The sequence below is a fragment of the Cervus elaphus genome, chromosome 15 (assembly GCF_910594005.1).
Source record: "Cervus elaphus chromosome 15, mCerEla1.1, whole genome shotgun sequence".
In the NCBI taxonomy this organism is placed as follows: Eukaryota; Metazoa; Chordata; class Mammalia; order Artiodactyla; family Cervidae; genus Cervus; species Cervus elaphus.
Window position 1 is genome coordinate 24358170 of NC_057829.1, and position 23738 is coordinate 24381907.

A 23738-nucleotide genomic window follows, 5' to 3' on the forward strand; every position below is an offset into this window, starting at 1 on the left:
GCCTAGAACAGTACCTGGCACATAGTGAATGCTCAATTAATATTTATTGGATGAATAAATGCAAGCAGGGTTATCCATAATAGCTCTTAAGTTTTTTTAAAGTGTTAAATTTTATACAGATAGTTTTAAAATTAATGCTTGAAACAGAAAGTAATACATGTTCATGTTTCCTATTTTATGTAGTATTTATCAGTTTAACAATTTATATATGCATTTCCACCTAAGAACTAACTGAGATGAAATTGTTATTACCCCATTTGATAGATGAGGATAATTGAGATTCAGACTCATTAGGTGACTTGCTCAAGATAGCAAAATTATTTAGTGTTGGACTTGAGATTCAAACCCAGTTTTTTTTTTTATTACAATCAGATGTTCTTTGATACTTCTGGTATTAAAAAAACACATAATTCCAGTTATTTTATCCACCATAAATACATTTTTATTTGAAAGTCACTTTGAATTTCCTACTGCTTTTGCCAGTTTATATTTTTTCTTTGTGTCTATAAATTTCCTCTGTAAATATTTCTATTTATCTGTCTTACTTTAGCCTGCAACTTAAAAACAATAGATTTAGTAGGAAGTTCTACTGAACAAAATAATTCAACAGATACTTTTTGATTACCTTCTATATGCTGTGCATGCACAGAGATGATGGTGTACAAAACAAAATGAGGTAGACAAAAAAGTAAAAGGCAAATATATACTGAAATAAGGGCTGTGTTTGAGGGTTAAGACAGTGAATTTGAGGAGCATATTGGACAGGGACCGAATTCAGGAAAAAGAAGAAATCCTAAGGCCAAGTCTCAGCTAAGAGCTGAAGATTGTCTAGGACTTGGGCCAGTAAGATAGCAAAAAGACATGAAGACAGGGAGCAGCTTGAGCAAAGATATGTACAAAGATCTGAAAGCAGCATAGTTTGTTCATGAAACTATTTCAGTGAGGTATAGATATGCTAAATTAACTACAAATTAGAGTTCAATTTCTCCTCAAAGTGTGTCCTTCCATCAAGTCATGTCACTAGTTTTACTTCCATTTCTTATCATGGTATGTGGCCACAGTTGTTAAACATTAATAAATAATAGTAACTACCCTATATTGACTGTTTACTAAATGCCAAGCACATTTACTAACCCTTCAGCCTATGAGATGGCTACATTATTATCCCTGTTTTACAAACAAGCAAACTGAGGCTTATAGAGTTTAAGTAACTTCCTTGAGTTTATACAGCTAGAAACTGTCAGGATTAGGATTTGAACCAAAGTGTTGGGTAACAAATGCTACATTCAGACATTAAAGAAATCCTTAATTTTGAACACTTGGAATTTTTGTTATAATAATTTCTCGTGACTAAGCATCAGAACAGGTACACATTTATACCTTAATTGGCTCCTTTTCTTTAAAAAAGAAAAAAAAATTGTTGTAGAGAGCAGTAATTACTTATATGAGTATTTTATTCTGTATTTGCACCATAAATATAAACTTTTTGCAAGTTCTTCAACATTAACATCACCTTTTACCTAAGTATTATCTTTTTACTAACATCAGTTGAGTGCTCACTACAGTGGTTGGCCCTGTTTTAAGAGATTTGCATTCATAATGTTATTAATCCTCAACTCCCCTGGGAAATAGATATTTTCCATGTTTCACAGATGAGAAGTTAGGTAATTTTCTCAAAGTCACACAACTCCTAATAGATGAAGCCAGAATATGAAAACAGATTTATCTGATTCCAAAGCCAATGCTCACTCTATGTTGCCCCAAGATAAAAGCCATCTTAAACTAAACAGTTAAAGACAAAGTCACATTAAAACACAATATACAGTAATGTCCAATGAATAGAGGGGACATCCTGATTTATAAATCACTTAACTTTTCTTCTCACGTTTAAATACATACATAAACTCAAACTAGGTTAATGGGATAGTTGATTTACAAATGAAAAGGATTTTCAATCAGTATATTAATCACATTTAGCATTTTGCACCTTATTTTAATATCTTTAACTGTTCCTCTACAAAGTTAATGTACAAAGTGACAAATTTTCTGCTGGGCTCTCAGTTACATTTTTATATACTATTTTGTATATCCTTCAGTGTTCTTCAAAATTTAATACAGACATATAGTTCTATTTAATGAGTATATCATAATTTAACTAATTTTTCTTGAACATGGTTCCACTTTTTTGATATTATCATCCATACTATGATGAATATCTTTGTAGATAAATCTTCACACCCATCCAACCCCTTTGCATTTTCAATTAATCTTTTTTAAAGTACATATTCATTTATTTGACTGTGCCAGGTCTTATCTGCAGCATGTGGGATCTAGTTCCTTGACCAGGGATCAAACCCGGGCCCCCTGCATTGGGAGCATGGAGTCTTAGCCGCTGGACCATCAGAGAAGTCCCTCAATTAATCTTTTTTTGAGGCAAAGTAAACTTCACCCAAACAAGTGGCTCCAGTAGTGTCAATCTCAGCCTGTGGCTAGCAGACAGAAAAATATTTTGCTGTAGGTCATCCTTCAGCTGTAGGTCATCCTTTCATCCTAATTGTCCTCTCAAGGTGACTGCCTACCTTGTCAATTTGGAAGTTAGTTTTAAGTAGCATTCTAAAAGTGTGAGAAGTAGGGTAGTCCCTAGGAAGCCCTCCTTATGATATATTGTGGTATCACAAATATTTTTCTTATAAGTGAGGTTGTCATATACAAGAAGGAAGAGAAATTAACTGAAATAAAATTTGTCATAGAATGTTAAAGTCCGAAAATATTCAGGATATTACTTTCCTCTCCACCTTTCCAGCACAAGGCACACAGTAGCCAAGAATGGCAAATAGTAGCAAACAGTAGCCAAGAATGGCAAACAGTCTTCATCTCCATTACCAGCTCTGACTGGTTGGTGGTGGCTGAGCGAATGGAGACTTAAAAAAGTGAAGGTCAGTGGGAAGAATACTGTAATTAGTTGGCTACATCTCTTAAAGAGGAAAGAGAGGAGTAACAACCTATGGGTCACAAGCGTGCTGGCCCTCTAATAAATGTCTTAGTGAATAAAATGGGTGTAACAATAATATGACAGTGGTTTGCATTACCCAGACTTCTAGTCCAGGGGACTGAGCTAAAGTTATTATACTGAATGAAAATTACTGTACTATTTTTATAAGACTTTACAAATTATTTATTTTTTTAATAAGTAACTCATATAACTTAGGCTAATATATAACTGATTATAACATATTTATATAATTACAATTTAAAAGTAAGAAAATGGTATACAGTGAAAAGTGTCCTGTATTGAACCCCACTTCCCTGTCTTCCATATCCCCTCTTCACCAATGTTAATTTAAGAGATTTTTTTTAAACCTAGGTGTACTCATACCTTTACAGAAATTAATTAATTATACCTTATTTGAGAAAGCTAAATCACTATAGTTTTCAAGAGCAGATTGAGCCTACAAACAACATTGAATTTAAACAATTAGTTTCTAGTCATAAAAGCATTATTTATTTTCATGAGCTAGATCAAGTTTTTATTTTTCAGTAACAAGATTATTTTATCAAAATCTTTTAATTTTTGTTATTTTATTACATTCAGGGGAAAGGGGAAAGGATGGAAAGAAAATCTCTGTGTATGAGAAAGTCCTCTAAAACTAAAAACCCTTTATAGATATTATCAAAATTGTGCTTAGAAACTATATTTAATGGCTCTATAGTTATAGCATAGCTTTCAAAATTGAACTCATATTTAAAGATTAATTTAATAAAGTGATAATCACCCATGCTTTTATTTCCAGTTTCAGGGAAACCTCATTCAGTTCCTCTCCATTTTACAATTTGAGAAGTCTTTAAACTTTGTGAAAGTTATCAAAATTAGGTAATTTTAATTTTAAGGTTTAAGTTCTTAAGTATCTATCATGCTATAATCAACACAGACCTATTATTCTGTAGAAATAATCTAAGCATTTTGTCATTATTGCTATTTCGTGACAGCATGCAAGACGACAGCCTAGAAGCTTCTACTTCCATATCTCAGCTTCTGAGAGAAAGCTATTTGGCTGAAACTAGGCATCGGGGAAACAATGAGAGGAGTCGAGCAGAGCCTTCCTCCAACCCTTTCCATTTTGGGGGTTCTTCTGGAGCTGCTGAAGGTGGAGGAGGCCAAGATGACCTTCCAGATCTTTCAGCCTTTCTGAGCCAAGAAGAATTAGATGAAAGTGTCAATCTGGCAAGATTGGCAATCAATTATGACCCCCTGGAGAAAGCAGATGAAGCTCAAGCTAGAAAACGTTTTTCTTCTGATCAGACAAAACACTCATCTATATCAAGTTTTGACCCTAACTTCTGCCAGGATAACTCTCGAAGCCCTACCAACTCTAAAGAGAGCCTCCAGGAGGCAAAAAGGCCACAGTACAGTTCTGAAGCCCAGTCCAAAAAAGTATTCTTAAATAAGGCTGCCGATTTCATTGAAGAGCTCTCATCCCTGTTCAAAGCCCATAGCTCCAAAAGGATTAGACCTCGTGCCTGCAAAAACCACAAGAGTAAACTGGAATCGCAAAACCAAGTTATACAGGAAAACAGCTCCAGTTTCCCAGATCTATCAGAAAGAAGAGAAAGATCTTCGGTTCCCATACCTATCCCTGCAGATACCAGGGATAATGAAGTGAACCACGCGCTGGAACAGCAGGAAGCTAAGAGGCGTGAAGCTGAGCAGGCTGCTGGTGAGGCGGCCAGTGGAGACAACACCCCAGGGTCCTCTCCTTCTTCTTTGTACTATGAGGAACCTCTGGGGCAACCTCCGCGGTTCACACAAAAGTTACGGAGCAGAGAAGTTCCAGAGGGAAGCAGAGTACAGTTGGATTGCATAGTGGTAGGAATCCCACCGCCTCAAGTAAGGTAAAAATGTCCCACTAGTAATGCTTGGTGATTACTTTCCTTCTATTGTGACCCTTCTCATTTTCTCTTTCAAGTATGTGGTTTCAAAGATTATATACTCCCTTTGAGAAAACCAGAGTTTAAAGCACACTGTCCAACAGAAGTCTAATATTAGACACATGTGCAAATTAAAATTTTCTAATAGTCACATTTAAAAAAAATAAAATAACGGGGTGAAATTGATTTTTAAAACTATATTATTCAACCAATATATTTAAAAAACACTACCATTTCAACATATAATCAATATGAAAATTGTTAATAAGACATTTTATATTCCTTTTGTCACACCAGGGCTTCAAAATCTAATGTGAATTCTGCACTTACAGCACATCCCAGTATGGATGCTAAATTTTTCTAGGAAATACTTAATGCGCATTTAGACTTCAAAAAATATACAGCTGAAAAACTACACTGTAAGATCCAAGTTGTTCCAAACATACTTGAAAGTTCTATCAGAACTGAATTGAGTATCGGCTTTTACGTTTAAATTAATTAAAGTTAAATACAATTAAGAATTCAGTTCCTCAGTCGCACTGGCCACATTCCAAGTGTCCACATGTGGCTAATGACCATGGTATTAGCGCAGGCCTAAAGCCTATAGCTTAAAAAAAGTCTTTATGATCTATACTCAACAAATACCTATGGTAGTTTTAAATTTTAAAAAAAGCCAAATAATAGAAAAAGTGTGATAGAAAAAAGATACAATAAAATTGGTAAAGATCAATTTAAAGTTTATTTTACATGTATTTATTATATACTTTTTTATTTATTCTAGGTATGTAAGCAGGGCGTCATCTTTTTTGCAAAATAATCATAGGGCAGTAATAGCACTTGTATTAATAATAATATTTTAAATTGTGTATGCTTATTGATTAAAGGAATTCTGGTCTAAAAACACATTTATATATTGAATTTTGCTTTTCAGAGTCAACATAAGGCAATAGTCAATACTATTTCTACAATGGCATATACATGTTACTATCTAGTTAAACAACTGACCTCTTGAGGAAAGGAGTATCGTGAGCACCAAGCATACCTTCTAGCCTATAGCAGTCACGCATAATACATTAGTCACTAGATTATGAGTATACCGATGGATAAAGAAACAGAAAAACAAGAAACTCGACTTAGATTTCAATCAGGAGTGAGACAATTGGCCTAAGACGTGGCAAAGGGTTGGAACAGCGCACAACAAAGGGAAGTGTCTACCTTCTTCTCTATGCATGCCTGATAATACTCCCTGGGACTCTGGTCACTGATGCTGGCAAGATGTCATCATAGCACCATGATGGATACCACTCGGTGGCATCTGGTCAGTCTAAGTAAGCTGGTGAGCACTCAAGTTATGGCACAGACACAGCTTACTTAGACTAGTTCTATCCATTCCACTAGTTTCTGGACATAGATTGGACCCTTTAAAAAACAATTAGACCAGGTCACTTAAGACTCATCCTCCCCATTCTTAATCATGACAATCTCAAACACAAAAAAGACTCAGGGCTCTTGTGAGAAAAATCACTCAGGAGAATTACAAAATACTCATTCCCCCCAAAACAAAGTAATATGGTGGTTACTCAGAAACTACTTAGTCAACCAATTAAATATTTACAAATTTAAGAGTGAAAGAAATATACACAGCTTCCATGCAGCAAGACTCATTTTTACCTGGAAAGAATTTCTTTAGTGATAGCATTCATGCCTATATCCCAGCCACTGGTTTGATGGCAGGAAATTAATATGTATTCACTAGGTATTTTCTGAATTCATCACAGTAATCATATTAATACTAAGAAAAAACTTAGGATTGTCTAAATAGACTGTTTTTGTTGTTGTTGTTCAGTCGCTAAGTTGTGTTCAGCTCTTTGCAACCCCATGGACTGCAGCATGCCAAACTTCCCTGTCCTTCACTGCTCAAACTCATGTCCATTGAGTCAGTGATGCTATCTAACCACCTCATCCTCTGCCACCCCCTCCTCATTTTGCCTTCAATTTTTCTCAGCATCAGCATCTTTTCCAATGAGTCAGCTCTTTGCATCAGGTGGCCAAAGTATTGGAGCTTCAGCATCAGTCCTTCCAATGAATATTCTAGGAACATTACTTTGAATATTCAATGAAAATTATTTTCCTACATATAAAATTTATATAGCTTTAATCAGAAACCAAGTATATATATATTTACTCTAAACTCAGCACTGTGACCAATACAATGACAGAGGCAATACAAACACATGTCCCTGCTCTCAAGGAACTTGCAAACCTCATTTAAAGAAATCATCCCAACTCTACTCAATACTCTGTAATGGCTCATATGGAAAAAGAATCTAAAAAAAGAGTATATATATATCTGGCCTATATATATATAAACTGACTCACTTTGATGTACATCTGAAACTAACATTACATGTAAATATACTATATTATAATAAAAATAATGATAATAAAGAAATCACCCTAATTTTTATAGAACAACGAAGGGCTGGAGGACTAGATAGGTCAAACAAGACTTCAGAGACATAAGGGAATTTTAGTTGAACCTTGAAGAAAGAAGAAGTAGAAATTTAAATCATTCATTCATTCAACAAATACCTACTGAGTTACTAAAGTGACTCCCTGAGAGTACAAAACAATTGGGAACTACTAGAGGTTAGGGACCTTGTTTTGAAACCAAATGTAAAACTATTCTGAGAGAGTAGCTCACAGTCTAATAGAGCAATCAGACAGACATATGATCAAAACATTGCAATACTGTGTAATAAGGGCTGTAACAGAAGTATGCATGGAATGCAATGGCAGCTCAAAGGAAGATTGATATTTGGTCTAGGGGGCAGGATGAAGGAAGCGCTAATGCTGGAGGTGCCACTTCGGCTGAGAAAACTTAGGGTGGAAGAGGAAAGCAAGTGGAAAGGCCCAGAGATAAATGTTTTCAGGGAACTGCAAATACTTGGTTATGTGAGGAACATGGGACAACAGGTGAGGAAAGATGAGAGAAAAGACAGAGACGTAGGCAGAGGGACAGGTCCTTTTAGGCCAGATCAACTCAATATGTTTATATAAAAGTACAGATGCTGGCAGAGTAATATTTTTAGATAACAGTGAGAAGACTGACCTAACTGGACAAGAGTGGAGCCAGATGATTTCGAAAAGCCTTGAAAGCAAAGTAGAATAGTTCCGACTTGGTTTCAAAATCAAGTGGAAAGCATTTAAAGTTGTGTATAAGGACAAACTAAGATAAAAGGGAGAATTTAAATAGAATAGGTCTAGAAGAATGAGTTAGACCCCAAATGAATGGAGCCTCAAGGGCACTTTGGAGGCTGTGAAAGGTATTACAGGCATCAGACACTCTGATATCAGACTGGGGTAGGGGCTGTGGGAAAGCAGAGAAAAGATGTGAGAGAGTAGTATTAGAAGAAAAGAAACCAAGCTGAACTTGGTGACTGACTAGATAGGAAGGATGAGTAAAAGACTGACTCCACAAGTTTGAAGCTGGGCACCTCAGAGAACGCTGGGGTCACTGTCAAGGTCTGAGAAACTGGAAGAGGTGGATGAGTTGAGTCTGAGGAGATGGAGGGGCCATATCCAATAGATAGTCAGAAACGTAGGACTGAAGGGCAAACGAGAGGGTAGTGGAACTGGAGACATTCCAAAGAATGCCCTGGACACTGGGAAATTTGGACACAGTATCTCTGGCATTACAAAGGGACTATAAATACAGGTAACACTTGGAACTAACATCCAGTTATGCTAGGCTGGGGCAGGGTTTTTTCCAACCTTCTTTTGGCAGTAATTCCTCCTCCCATTTTTCTCCTCACAATAAATATGTTACATTACCCCAATACATACTTTACACACACACACACACACAGAGTTCTTAAAGATGAAATTCATGTTCTGGGATTGAAGAGGATTCGGGTAGAGGAAGCATGCAGTCCTGCCTGCTTGCTCACCACTGAAACTCCTAAAGCATCTCCATAGAACCCAAGAGCACAGATTTTGATTGAGAGAATGCCTTTAAAAATGCATTGCAAGAATGAGGTTCTTTGGTTTACCATAAAGGAAAATAGTACAGTCAAAAAGAAAAGTATCCTTTTTCCTATTTTTGCAAGAAAATGTAATGCATATACCTGGCAACTAAGGTCTAACCTTGTATGTATGTGCCTCGGTGTGTTCTCCATATTTTACCCATGTTTCTATAATTCTAGTTTAGCAAACTGAAAAATCCTTTTGGCCTATATTTGTTGATTTCCAAGTTGACTGGGAAGAAATTGTTTTGTAAGGGTAGGATCCTGTATCATTAAAGCTAGCTGTTTTTGATAGCTTGTTAATCTTGGACATAGCTCCATTGGAGGAGCTGAAATACACTCATGCGTTAGCCACAGATGAAAGAGTCTGCAGGAATTCACAGCAAATGGCCATGATCCCTTTTTGTATCCTGACTCGAAATTCTTTTCCCAGGAATGTACAGCTGGGTCACACTAAGTATGTTTGCTTGTACATGGCCCTCTGAAGCAGTAAAAATGTACCTTTTATAGATGCTGATCTCTGCTTTGGCTGTTAAGTTTGCTATTGCTACTTCTAGACATTGGCCTATGAGTGCCATGCTGAGGAATAAAAAGGAAATAAATTAGTTATAAAGGCAAAGGATATTTTAAATGATATAAAATATTATAAATAATTATATATGATATGTAATGTAAAATATTATATAAGTATTTTAAAATGTTACATTATTTAGGGGCTTTTTCTTCTACCTTTTGGGAAAATCTAGATACCTTCATTTACTCATTCATGCAACAAATGTGAAGTATCTACTATGTGCCATGTACTCCTATAGCCAATAAAATTATAGCAGTGAACAAGGAAAATCCCCTGCCTTCATGTATCTTAGGGTCTAGTAAAGATCACAGGCAAAAATCCCACAATGATTACATTATCATAATTGTGATAAATATTATAAAGGAGGGTGCATATAGCAAAGGGACCAAACCTTGAGAATGGACTAGGGAAGGTTTTCCTAAAAGTATTTAAGCTGAGACAGAAAAGATGATGAGAGGTTAGCCCAGCAAAGTGGGGTTTACAGAAAAGTGTCGCAGGGTGAAGAAATAACGTATATGAGGCAGTGAGACAATGATTGACTTTACGGAACTGAAGGAACTAATGACACCAGGATAAGAAGAGTAAGGAGGAAATGGTTTGGGGTAAGTTCAGAGAACAGGGGCAGAGACTAGATTCCAAAAGCCTCCCAGAACAAGCTACTCAAAGTGGGTCCCTGGACCAACAGGTCAGCATCACTTGGAATCTTGGTGGATATGCAAATTTGCAGCTTCTACCTCAGACCTACTGAATTAAGCTCTCTAAAGGGCAGTGTTTTAACCAAACTGCTCTTTGTTTTTGTGCTAAGAACTTTTGCAATCTGTTTGGAGACCTCCTCACCCAGGGGGAATGGCCCTTGACTCTATTCCTTAATCCACCAGATGTTGCAATCTCTACTTAAGGTTCTAACATCTGGTTCTCAGTCCTACTCTTCAGCACACTCCTCACAGCCTCTTTCTGTTGATGTCACCTCACCTGAGCTGGTCATCCTTTGAGGCAGGATCTGTTGTCAGACAGAAAACCAAGCTAACTTGTGCGGCGTCCACTTGGCCCATGGGAAAACCACATCTCTGCCCTTGCGAACGTTGGCGATGCAGGCTGCCCCCAGGCAACCCTCTCTTGCCCTTCCCTCTTGTGCTGCGCTTAGCTTCTCAGCTGTGTCTGACTCTTTGCGACCCTATAGACTGCAGCCCGCCAGGCTCCTCTGTCCTTGGGGATTCTCCAGGCAAGAAGCCTGGAGTGGGTTGCCATGCCTTTCTCCAGGGGATCTTCCTGACCCAGGGATTGACCCCAGGTCTCCCACATTGTGGGCAGATTCTTTACTGACTGAGCCACCAGGGAAGCCCTCCTCCCTCTTGGGCAATGCTAAATATCATTTCACTGTGAAAGTTTTCAAGGCAAGAGTTGGGTGAAGCCTGTGTGCTGCCACCAACTCCAGGGGCTACAATATAAGATCTCCAAGGATTTCCATAGAAGGCCCTGTCACATGGCCACTGACCCTCTCTAATCAATCTCCCAACCTCCTCAACTCTACTCCCAAAATGGACAAGGATCACCAGACTGAACTTTCTGAATTGCTTTAGAAGTGCATTTTTAAATAAATACTGAAGAATCTCTAGAAGTACAGATACAGTATAAGAGCAATGGCACATCTATCTGTATGCCCACATTAGTATTATTTTTAAGTTGAGTGTCTTCCTGATCCTGTCCCTTCTTCCTCCCCTTAGAGGTAACCACTAGCCCAAATCTTGTGTTTTCTCTTTAAATTTTTCTTAACAGTTTTTCTTCAGTTTAACAACATATCCTTATGTTCCTGAGCAATACTGGAACAGAAGTATTTACTGGTGGAATGGCAGAAAATCCTATGTTGTTGTCGTTGTTCAGTCACCCAGTCATGTCCAACTCTTTGCATCCCCAAGGGCTGCAGCACGCCAGGCCTTCCTGCCTCTCATCATCTCCTGAAGTTTGCCCAAGTTCACGTCCATGGCATTGGTGATGCCATCCAGCCATCTCATCTTCTGACGCCCTCTTCTTCTGCCCTCAATCTTTCTCAGCATTAGGGGCAGAAAATCCTATATTTACATTAAAATAAGTCAAGATGGGACAAAGTAGAATATATAAAAAACACATTTGCTATTTGTTGATAATTTGTTGAAGCTAAGTGATATGTATATAGGGATTCATTATATAGTCTTTCTACTTTGTGGAACTTCTTAAGTTCCCATAATAAAGTTTTGGGTTCCCAGGTGGTGCCAGCAGTAAAGACCCACCTGCCAATGCAGGAGAACTAAGAGATGCAAGTTCAATTCTCGGGTTGGAAAGACCCCCTGGAGGAGGGCATGACAATCCACTCCAGTATTCTTGCCTGGAGAATCCTATGGACAGAGGAGCCTGACAGGGTCCATGGGGTCACAGAGTCAGACACAACTGAAGTGACTTAGCATGCATGCATGCATAATCAAGTTTTTAAAAAATAGTAAATTTTACATGTCATAACATGTTTATGTGAGTAGAATCATAATGTACGTATTATTCTGCTACTTTAATTTTTTTCTAAAAAGTATATCCATAATGTTGCGTGTAACTCTAGTTCATTCATTTTCATTACCATACAGTATTTTACTGTAAGGCTAGAGAATTGTATTATTAATGTACATGTGGGTGGTTATCAGCTTTTTCCCTAATATGAATGATGTTATTATAAATGGTCTAGTATATTCTCCTGGTGCATGAGTATGTTTAGGCATGGAACTGCTGGCAGAGTGTATACAACTTCACTTTACAATTACACCAAATTATTTCCCAAAGGAATTGTTTCAATTTACATTCCCACCAATATTATATAAGAGTTCTGGTTGTTCTACATCATTGCAAACATGGATTTATCAGACCTTTTAATTTTGCAGATCTGATGGGTATGGTATCTGATGAGAATGAAGGTTTTTTGTTGTGATTTAAATTTTCATTTCCACAGTTACTAATGAGGTTTGAAAATTTCAAAAATATGTTTATTGACCACTTAGCGTTCATTTTCTATGAAGGGCCTGTTTACATCTATCACTCACTTTTTCTATCAGTTTGTTATTTTCTTATTGATCTGTAAGAATTTTTAAAATATGATTAGGAGACCAACTATATGACATTATGTGTTACGAAAATATTCTCTCTCGGTTTGATTTGTCTTTTTATTTATGGTGTCATTTGATAATTAGATATTTTTAACTTTAGTATCAAAGCTTCCTCCATGGTTTTGGTTTTTATAGCTTGTGCCTAGTTTACCAAGAATTTTCCACCTCAAAGAACTCAATAAATGTTAATAAATTTAAAGCATAGACATACCTTCCCAACTTGCACCTCCATACTCCCTTGTGTGAAATATAGCCAGTGGACATGAAGACTCAAGTTTGTTACCTTGGTAGTGGTCAAACAGGACATGCAAAACATTTAATTGTTTTACAAAATCTGACATAACTTTGAGTCCTGGTAAAAAGTGTCTACTATTATTTTACTGTCCAATGGACTCCAGTTGCACTTTCTATATGAAGTGATGCATGGAGAGAGTGAAGATGTCATTAAGAATTGGGTTGGCCAAAAAATTGATTCCAGTTTTTCTGTAACATCTTATGGAAAAACCTGAATGAACTTTTTGGCCAACCCAAAAAGTAAACTACCATTTAGTTGTTTCAGGCCTTACACTCTTTACTTAAGAGATCAGGCATCCTCAGTGAAGACCCAGCACAGCCATAAATAAATAGATAAAAATAGATCAGGCATCTAGTCCCCAAGCCTTCTTGGAAAATGAAAATAAAATAGACCTAAGGCTATAATAATCCTAATTTGAATTCATTCATTTAACATCTATACAACAAACATTATTGGGAACAGCTCTGATATGTCATACCCTGTGCAAGGAACCAGATAAACAAGCGCAAACTAAACATGTGTGATAATCTCTGCCCTGTGGGGTTTATTGTCCAGTACGGGGGAGAGATATTAAACAAATAAACTGATAAGTAAGCTTATAATTATAAGTGATATGTAGGTTCTGTGAGGTAAACAAACAGGGTATTAGAAGAGGGAATAATAAGAGGTGGGACAGGGACACTGGAAAGACTAGGGCAGGGTTAAAGGAAGAGTTTGAGTAATCATTCTTTTAAAGAGCATTATTACTAGTGAGTCAGAAAAACACATTCAAATTATGTTTAGGAGTTGCTAGTGTGCTAAAACAATGAGTCATGATATTTAGCCATGCCACATTTTAGACAAAACAGTACCCTAAGAGCCTAATGGTGATCTGCAGCTCAAAAGGCCAGATAAATCTGGAAAATGTGTCTCTGTAGTGTCTTCATTTCCAGGCTTGGTAGCTACCCAAATGACCAGGTCTGGCAAGCTGTCCTTGGTGCATTAAAGATGAGTCCTTCTTTATCATTTGGACTTGTCCCATTTCCCCAGATCACTGACTCAATTCTGCTGAGCCATGAATCATGCCTGGCACCCACTGCCACTCTGTAAGTGTCATGAAGATTTGGAGTTCTAAAAACATGCAGCCGGGCAGGATACTTATATGAAAGCATTCCCTAACATGGATAGACATTGGAGGAGAGCATGTTTCCTCCTGACCCTCAGAAGTCTTCAGCGTAGCTGGGTAAATTTTAATATGTTTTTCAGAAGGTAGCCTGACCAGCGCATTATTTCTGAGTGGGTCATGGTGTTAAAGTAGGAGTGACGACGGTTACTGGCTGTACTTTGGGGCTGGCTGAAGCCATCCTGGGCATCTGAGTAAAGACAAAAATGCTTCTGACGGAGAGTTTGGGCATTTGAATCACTCCACTTATCACCTTCAGGCTGTCCAATTGCTCATAGATGTTTCCACTCTCATTTTGGTAAAGAAGAGAAACTTTATCTAAAGAAACAATACAACCTTGTAACGTTTATATAAGGGAAGATATTTGTATATCTGTTTTGAAATAGTTATTCATATTTGCCTTATCAAATGAATAAAGGTACATTGCTTAAAAAGTCAAATAATATTTTTTTTTAAAAAGACCACTTTCAACTCTTTTGGCAGTTTCCTATTTACTCATCTCTGAATTTCTAAACAATATGCCGGTGGTTCTCAAATTTTTTGTTCTCAGGACCCCTTTAAGATCTGAAAAGTTATTGAGCCCCAAAAGAGGTTTTACCTATGTGAATTATATCCATAATTATCATAAGTTAAAATTGAGAAATATTTTAAACTGTTATTTTGAAATGAATAAGAAAAAACTATGATAAACACGCTCACATAAATAATTTTATAAAAAAATAACTATTTCCCCTCAAATTTTGAGTTACAAGAGTGGCATTGTTTTATGTTTTTTACAAATCTCTTTTAAAGTCAGGCTTAATAGAGAACAGTTGGATTCTCATATGTGCTTCTGCATTTGGTCTGTTGTGATATGTTTGGGTTGAAGTTAATTTTTAAAATATGGCATTGTACAGGTATGTAGTTAGAAACAGGAGGGATATTTTAATAGACTTATCAGATAATGTGGCTATTCTAACTTGAGAATAGCTGAATAGTTATTCTCTAACTTGAGAATAGTTGAATTCTACATGAGAATTCAACTAGGAGTAGTTTCTAAAAGGTTAGTTGCAGTATGAAATCTGAAACCATACCAATGAACTTTTGTACCCTGCTATAATAAAACCCTTTGTCTGTCTTGAACTTCGAATGGATAACATCACGCATTGGTCATTTGGAAAACAAAGTCTTCCAAATTTTGACACATTTTATTATAGAATATTTTTTAATCATATTTGTTAATATCATCACTGATTTCACCAAAAATCTCTTTGAGTATTGGGAAGCCCTGTGTGCTGTGGTTCATGGGGTCGCAAAGAGTCGGACAGGACTGAGCAACTGAACTGAACTAAACTCACTATGGGAGATACAAGCTTTCCAAAACTCTAATTTTTCCTTAAAAGTTCCAGTTTGTTCCTTGGCAACAAATGTTATCAGTTATTTTTGCTTGAAAGAACAGGCTTACCTCCTTCATTTCTTGAGAAAATGTCTGCCAAATACCCAAATCTGAATAACCATAATTTGTCAGCAATTCTTTCAAGATATTGTTTCATGCATTAGGTGCCTAGTTCAACTTTAAAAACCACACAAGTGCTCTTCCATATTCAGTAGAAATGCTTTGTGCTACCTCCCATTTCACCACTCAGAATGCTAAAAAGATGTGGACTCAAGGTTGAGATGACTTTTACTGCTTCATCAATGACATTTTTAAGTGAACCTGGATTTTTTTTTTGTAACTGCAAGTGTGACAATGGAAAACACAGTGACCACTCATCAGCTTTATGCTGCTAAAGCCCCAACAGTTTTACCCGTTGTGGCTTTTGCACCATCCGTATAAATATTAACACAGTGAAAAGGCAAATAATATCTTAGTATTATATGAAAATAGTTTTGTCTTCATAGAAAGTGAAAAGAACCGCTATAATATGCTTATAAACCACAATTGCTTGGTATGCTAATGCTATTTCGTCTTGACTTCCTGTTCCAGAAGATGGTGGTTTAGCACCCCTTCACCAAACCAGAACTTCCGTTGTTCCTTCCTTCATTGCCTCCTATCACACTGTTGTTTTCAAAAATTTTAATGTGTAACTTCTTGTTACTATGTAAGTGTTATTTTCTGCCAAATCCAGTAGGGAAAGGTGACTGTTCCCTTGCCTGTACAACTTTTTTCACCTGGAGTTGATGACTGTGTTGTTTTTACATGCTTGACTCTATGGTCTTGTCACAATTTGTCTCAGTTCTCCAATACCTTTGTAAAACATATCCTATTAATAAATACTCTGTTCCATGCAGTTAAGCCACCAAGCCCACTTGTTTTTTGCCTGGAGAAACTCCTCCTGAAGTCCCTTTTCCTCTTGCTCTAATATGGAGCAGGTGCTCATGCAGCCAACAACTCAGCCTTCATCCTAGGGCATCTCTTAACTGCTCAGAAGAAAGGATGTGGCTTGCTGTGGGAATATAAATACTCATTTTTTAAATCTGAAATCAGTGACCCTATTTTAAGCTCTGTATCTCCTCCCCTATTCTTAGTGTTTCCACCAAATTTGCATCTCCAACTCCTGTAACTTTCTGAGGTTCTACTGCACAAATTGCCTTCTTTTCAATGACATCCCCAAGTAAGCACCTGGTATTCAGATTTTCCAACTCTCCTGGCTTCTCATTCTGCTTTCCACCTTTCAAAAGTGATTGAGGCCTCAGGTCTGCTGTTGTCTCCCGCCCCATTCTTTTGGTCCTTGTGCTTCTTTTTTAATCCCTTTAAAAATCTCCTTTATTCTCATGTTAGGGTCATTTCCAATGGAAATGTTTGTCTGGATGCTCTCTATTTGTATTTACAACTACAAATAGAGTAGTTGTACAACACATACTCTGAGGGTGTGCTCCTACAAGTTCCATGGGGTCTTGCTGAGGTTGATGCTCTGGGAGACTTAGGGACCCATTTCGGCAGCTGCATGCACCTCTGCTGCCCCACAGAGCAAACACTGGCATAGGATTTGATGAAAGCAAATAACAAAGTACTCACAAAATATTACTGATCAGTTATTTCAATCATTTGTTCTTTCAACAAATCCAACATCTATTTTCTGCATACCTACTACTGTGTACCAAGATGTTGTCATAGGTGTGGGATTATATTCGTAAGACTGATAAGATCCTCTAATGGACTTTACAGCATAGCAGGAGAAGCAAACAATAACAAAATAAGCAAGCATGTAAGATGAGTTCAGATAATAACAAGTGCTGTGAGGATAACGTAGGAGAATAATGTGATGGCATCTGAGGATAAAGAAGCTACATTAGGAAGAGGAGGCGACGTTTGAACTGAGGCCTGACTGATGAGAAGGGCCTGTTTTTATAAAGACTGGGGGATAAGGATTTTAGGAAGTACAAAAATCATAATATGGAGAGTAGCTTAACGTGTTCAGAGAATAGGAAAACGACCAGTGTGGTTGCAACATAGTGAAGGGAGAATGATGGGAAAGGAGATCCAAAGTCAAAGTTAAAAAGAAGGTTTGAATGTTACCCCAAGTAGAAGTGTTAATTGAAACTAAGGGATGAGACAATGGCCAAAGGAGAGAATGTATAGAAAACTGTACATGCTTGTCAGGTACCACCTCTTAAGTACAAAGGAACTTAAAATTTAGTGAAACTGGTGAGACAAATTCTCCCAAATTGAGAATAATCAGAGACAGTGTATAATCAAGACTTGCATGACATAATATAGGTTTTTTAAAAAAGTAAAGTAACAACAACAAAAAAAAGGTAGGGTAACAATCACTGAGAATTGATGGTAAAAGGTGCTTTGCATAGGAGGTGATATCTGAGCCAAACTAATGGATGAGTTATATTTGCAGTAACTGAAAGGTGAGGAAGAGAATCTCAGAAAGAGAAAAACATGAACAGAGGCTTGAATGTAGAGTAAATATGATGTATTTATGGAACATCAGAGGAAAGCTTATCTCTTGGGAAGTCTTGGAATAGGTGAGTTTTCTTAAACGTGCTTTAGAATCTTACTTTACAAATGGTGAGAGGGAAAGTTTCAAGCACTGAATGGTTAGATCTGAAATTACAAGAAAGGTTAGCAACTGCCAGGACTCCTTCATTCTTGCCATTGAATAATGGTAATGCCTCCTCCCCAATTACTTCTTATGATGATGCTGATTAATAATTATTACTTAAATATGAAAATAATTATAAAAGGGGTACACTGAGACATCTCACGTTTGTCTTCATTCATCTTGTTTCCCCTCACCCCAATAGGAAGCCACTTTGATTTTCACTTTATTCGTTCAGTTTTCTTTATGTATATGCAAACAACATGGCTCTATCTTATTTTTTGCCCCCTGGGTTGGCATCCCTGTGCTACTGTAACAGAGCACCACAAACTGGATGGCTTTCACAGCAGAAATGTACTGTCTCACATCTCTAGAGGCTACGAGTCTGGAATCAAAGTGTCAGCAGAGTCATGCTCCATCTGAGATTCCAAGTGGACTCCTTCCTTGTCTCTTCCAGCTTCTGGTGGTGGTGTTCCTTGGCATTCCTTGACTTGCAGCTGCATCACTCCAGTTTCTACCTGTGCTATCATGTCATTCTCCCTGCATGTCATTGTCCTCACTTGAAGTTGTTCTCCTCTTGAAGAATTCCATTCCTATTGGATTCAGTTCAGTTCAGTCGCTCAGTCGTGTCCGACTCTTTGTGACCCCACATATTGGATTAGGGCCATGCTAATAACTTCATCATAACTTGATTTTTATCTGCAAAGACCTTATTTCCAAGTAAGGCCATATTCCCAAGTACTGGGGCGGGGGGGGGTTAGGACTTCAACATATCCTTCGGTGGGGGGATAATTCAATGCATGAGTGAAGTGAGTGAGTGAAGTCGCTCAGTTGTGTCTGACTCTTTGTGACCCCCATGGACTGTAGCCTACCAGGCTCCTCCCTCCATGGGATTCTCCAGGCAAGAATACTGGAATAGGTTGCCATTTCCTTCTCCAAATTCAATGCATAGCAACCCACAATTCTTATACAAAAGCTAACCCTCTCCATGTGCTATTTCATACCTTACTGTTAAATTCTTAACTATATATCTTCAGGTTCTTTCCATATGAGTACATACTGATCTTTCCCATTCTCTTTCTAGAGCTGCATAGTGCTCTATTACGAGACTGTTCCAGAGTTTATTTCATCAGTCCCCTAGTGATAGACACTTGGGTCGTTTCCAACCTTATGCTATTTAAATCAGTAACCTACACATTTGTCATTTTGTATGTATGCAAGTGTATCTGTAAGCTTTCTTGGTGGCTCAGTGGTGAAGAATCCGCCTGCCAATACAGAAGACACAGGTTCAATCCCTGGGTCAGGAGGAGGCCCTGGAGAAGGAAATGGAAACCCACTTCAGTATTCTTGCCTGGGAAATCCCATGGACAGAGGAGCCTGACAGGCTACAGCTCATGGGGTCACAAAAGAGTTGGACACGACTTTGTGACTAAACAATAAGTGTAACTGTATGAAAGATTCCACAAGTGGGACTGTTGAGTCAAAGGATAAATGTAATCTGTAATTTTGGTAGACACTGCCGTATTTTCACAGGGGTTGTACCATTTTGCATTCCTACTATCAGTGTATGGCAAGTGGTTAAACTTTCAGGCTTTTGCCAATCAATATCATGAACAATGATATTTCCATGTAGTTTATTAATTATTTGACTGTGCTGGATCTTCATTGCTATGCAGGCTTTTCTCTAGTTGTGGCGAGCGGAGGCTACTCATTTTGGTGGCTTCTCTTGCTGCGGAGCACCGGCTCTAGAGCATTCAGACTTCAGCAGTTATGGCTCATGGGCTCAAAATAGCTGGGGCTCCTGGGTTCTAGAACACAGGCTCAGTAGTTGTGGCACCCAGACTTTAGTCAACCCGTGGCATGTGGGATCTTCCTGGACCAGGGATGGAACCTCTGTCTCCTGTATTGGCTGGCGGATTCATTATCACTGAGCCACCAGTGAAACCCCTAGTTCCATGTGATTTTTAATGTCCTTTCCTCTTATTACGTACCTTCATATTTTAAACATTATTTTATGCATTACTTAATGTAAACTTCTGGTGAAAAACTTTCATAATAAAAATTTCTAACATCAAGTACATACATCAAAATAAAATACCATAACATATAGAAATATATTTAACTTAGGTTATTTGCCAGAGTTGGGTCACTCCTAGGAAAATGCGAGCCATCCCCCTTATCTGATGATTCAAGTAACCAAACAAAATAACTTTCATTTAGCTAGGTATGATGCAATTTTGTAGTAGGGAATGAATGTTCAACTCTAACTTCACAAACCTTTAATATCCCTTAGATTCCTTCCAAATAAGCTAAAGTAGCACTTACTGAATGCATACTATAGAATCTGTAGGTCAAGTTCCACATCAAAGACCCTGCTCTCTGTGGTTGGCAGTATTTGAAATCTCTTCATCTTCTTTCAGTTGTATAATTCTTCATCTTCTTTCAGTTGTATCATTCTTAATAGGAACTGCTTTCTAATTTCCTGAATATAGTGTCACTGTGACTTGAATCCTGCTGGCTCTTCTCATTGTTACAACCAAATTATACCATAATAATGGATCATTTAATGTTTTGACTCTAAGTTTGCCACAATTTTCTTCTTTGGGAACATCTGGAGCCATTTATGTTATTACTTCTCACATTTCAATCATGCCAATATTCTTCCTTGCAGGTGGTACTGTGAAGGCAAGGAGCTTGAAAATTCCCCAGACATTCACATCATCCAGGCAGGAAATCTGCATTCATTGACCATTGCTGAAGCCTTTGAAGAGGACACTGGACGTTATTCCTGCTTTGCTTCTAACATCTATGGGACAGATTCAACTTCTGCTGAGATTTACATAGAAGGTAAAGCAAAATACTCTTGGAGCACGATACTTACTAATAAGATATATAGTTATAATAAATAAGTTAAATAAATACATAATAAATATATTTTTTTTCATAATAAATATTTTTTGAGGGCTTGCTCTACCACACACTCTTCAGTGAGGAAAATAGCAGTGAGACAAATAGACAAAAATCCCCAGGTTCCTGGACAGTTGGCAATAACACAGTCATGGGAGAGACAATAAATGAGATAAACAAAATATATATTTATGTGAGATACACGAAATAGTTCTAATCACCAATTCAGGTGTGTGTGTGTGTGTGTGTGTGTGTGTGTGTGAGATAAGGGAGATGGTTCTCATGCCAACAAACAATTTTTCATGGCACCAATTTGTTTTCCTACAATTTAACTCAGTTCTGACCCCTCTACCTGGAGATAGGGTCAGATCTAACAAGTTAGATCCCACAAGACTGCTCCTACCCCACTTCAGATGCCAATGCAAGTAGTAGGTGCCCAGGTGACCCACAACATCTGTCTGACTTGGCTACAAATCGGATGTTCTCACAACCCCCCTTTTCAGGATCAATTAATTGTTAGAGTTGCTCACAGAACTCAGGGAAACACTTATTTATGTTTGCCAGTTTACTATGGGGTGTGATGAAGGATGCACATGAACAGCCAGATGAAGTGATACACAAGGAGAGGTGTGGGGGGGTCCTGAGCACGGGGGCCCTGTCACCGTGAAGCTGCCATGTGTAGTCCTCCCAGTGTTCATCAACCTAGAAGTTCTCCAAACCTCACACTGCTGGGATTTTATGGAGGTGTTCTCACACAGGCATGATCGACTCTTAACTCCATTTCCTGCCCTCCTCCCTTCTCTGGAGTACGAGGTGGTAGGACTGAAAATTCCAAGCTTCTAATCACCTTAGGGCTTCCCAGGTGGTGCCAGTGGAAAAGAGCCCGTCTGCCAGTGCAGAAGATAAGAGAGACATGGATTCAATCCCTGGGTTGGAAAGATGCCCTGGAAGCGGGCATGGCAACCCACTCCAGTGTTCTTGCCTGGAGAATCCCATGGACAGAGGAACCTGGTGGGCTACAGCCCACAGGATCACAGAGAGGTGGACATAACACAGCTTAGCACACACATACAATCATGGCTTGGTCTTCTGGGTGACCAGCCCCCATCCAGAAGCCACCCAAAGTCACCTCATTAGAACAAAAGATGCTCCCAGTGCTCTCATCACTTAGGAATTTATTAGAGTTTTAGAAGCCCTGCGTCAGAGGCAGGGTTAAAGACAAATATTAGAGCAAGAGATGCTCTTAAGTGCTCATCACTTAGGGGATTATAAGGGTTTTAGGAGCTCTGTGCCAGGAATGAGGGGTAGAGAGAAAAATTTATGTTTTCTGTTATCTTACAGTATATATGAGCACTATGACAGAAAGTGGAAGGGACAGGAAGTATGTGAGTGCACACGTGCATGTGTGTTTGCATGTGTGTGTGTACAGATTGCTGTACAAGACCTAACTTACCGTACGACATATAAATGAAGACCTGAAGGAAGTGAGGGAGTGAGTCACGGGGAAATTCAAAGGAAGAAGACTCTAGGGAATGAAATCAACAAGCGTAGTGGCTCAGAAGAGGGCGTGTGCATGTCTTAGGTGCAGAGATGAACAGGTCAGAAGTTCAACATGGGGTGGAGGTGGGAGGAGGCAGTGAGAAGATCAGGTAGGTCCTCATGGGTCACTGCGAGGACCTGGCTTTTCCTCTGAGATAGGAGTCTCTGAAGGATTCCAGGCAGAGTTGTAACATGATCTGACTTAGTTTTTAACAGGGTCACTCTGGCTCCCAGCTGAAAATATACCAAAAGGAGTCAAGTATAGAAGCGGGAAGACCATCTCGGAGCCTTGGAAAGGAGTTTATATCAGTACCAAACTTATATGACTAATTTTAAGGAGGAATCAATTTATGTACCTTATATATCGACCTAAGTTTTTGATCCTGTTTCCTCTCATCTTCTGCATTTTTCCTGGGAGCCATTCTTCAGTACTTTTATCATCTATAATACCTTATGCATGCCTTGATTTTAGCACTTAAATATTGTATTCTTATGGTATAAAGGTTAGAACTGTCTCAATCTTCTTTATATCTCTAATACCTTATGTAGTAGTACCAGGTACATAGTGGTTACTTAATAAACTTTTATTGAATAGATATATGAGTAATGATACTAACAATGAATAATACATAAAGAGATGTTATATTTTTTCATCCTCAAATTTTTGGAGTACATAAATAGCTCCGGATTTAGTTTTGTGATATCTTCCTGGAATTCACTATCTTAAACAGCAAATCAGGGATCAAAGCTCTGCTAACAGTACTGAGACTGGATTGCTGATTTTTAAAAATTTTTGGCAGCAGAGCTTCAAACACTCCCACCTCCCAAGATGAAGAGTGACTTGTTAATATTAGTACTGGACGGAAGGGCATCCACCTACACCTACAATGTTTGGAATCTAATGTAATCCCTTCTTTTATTTAATCTGTGTAGGCCAAAAGCAAGAGGATTGATGGACAATACAGAATGTCTGCAAACACTGCTCTGTTAGTCTAAAGGTGTCAGCAGGTGTTTTATATAAAAGAACCCACAGAATTTGGGCCAGTTAATTTTTTTTTCTTTTATTTTTTGGCCATGCCTCATGGCATGTGGGATCTTAGTTCCCTGACTAGGGATCGAACTGGTGCCCATTGCAGTGGAATCACAGCGTCATA

At 38.1% G+C, this 23738-nt stretch overlaps 1 protein-coding gene across 3 annotated transcripts in view; it reads left to right on the top strand.

Moving 5' to 3' along the window:
• Window positions 1–23738, top strand: part of MYPN (myopalladin) — a 99439-nt gene that overhangs the window by 21047 nt on the left and 54654 nt on the right. For 2 of the 3 annotated variants that reach the window (XM_043926263.1, XM_043926262.1), the window contains exon 2: window positions 20810–20985. Coding sequence is in view for 1 of the 3 variants with exons in the window: in XM_043926261.1 (XP_043782196.1) it covers window positions 3989–4890; window positions 20810–20985 (1078 nt within the window). In the remaining 2 variants the exon portion in view is untranslated. Of the gene's footprint in view, window positions 1–3987; window positions 4891–20809; window positions 20986–23738 lie in introns of all 3 variants that reach the window. The other variant, XM_043926261.1, reaches the window with a different exon arrangement.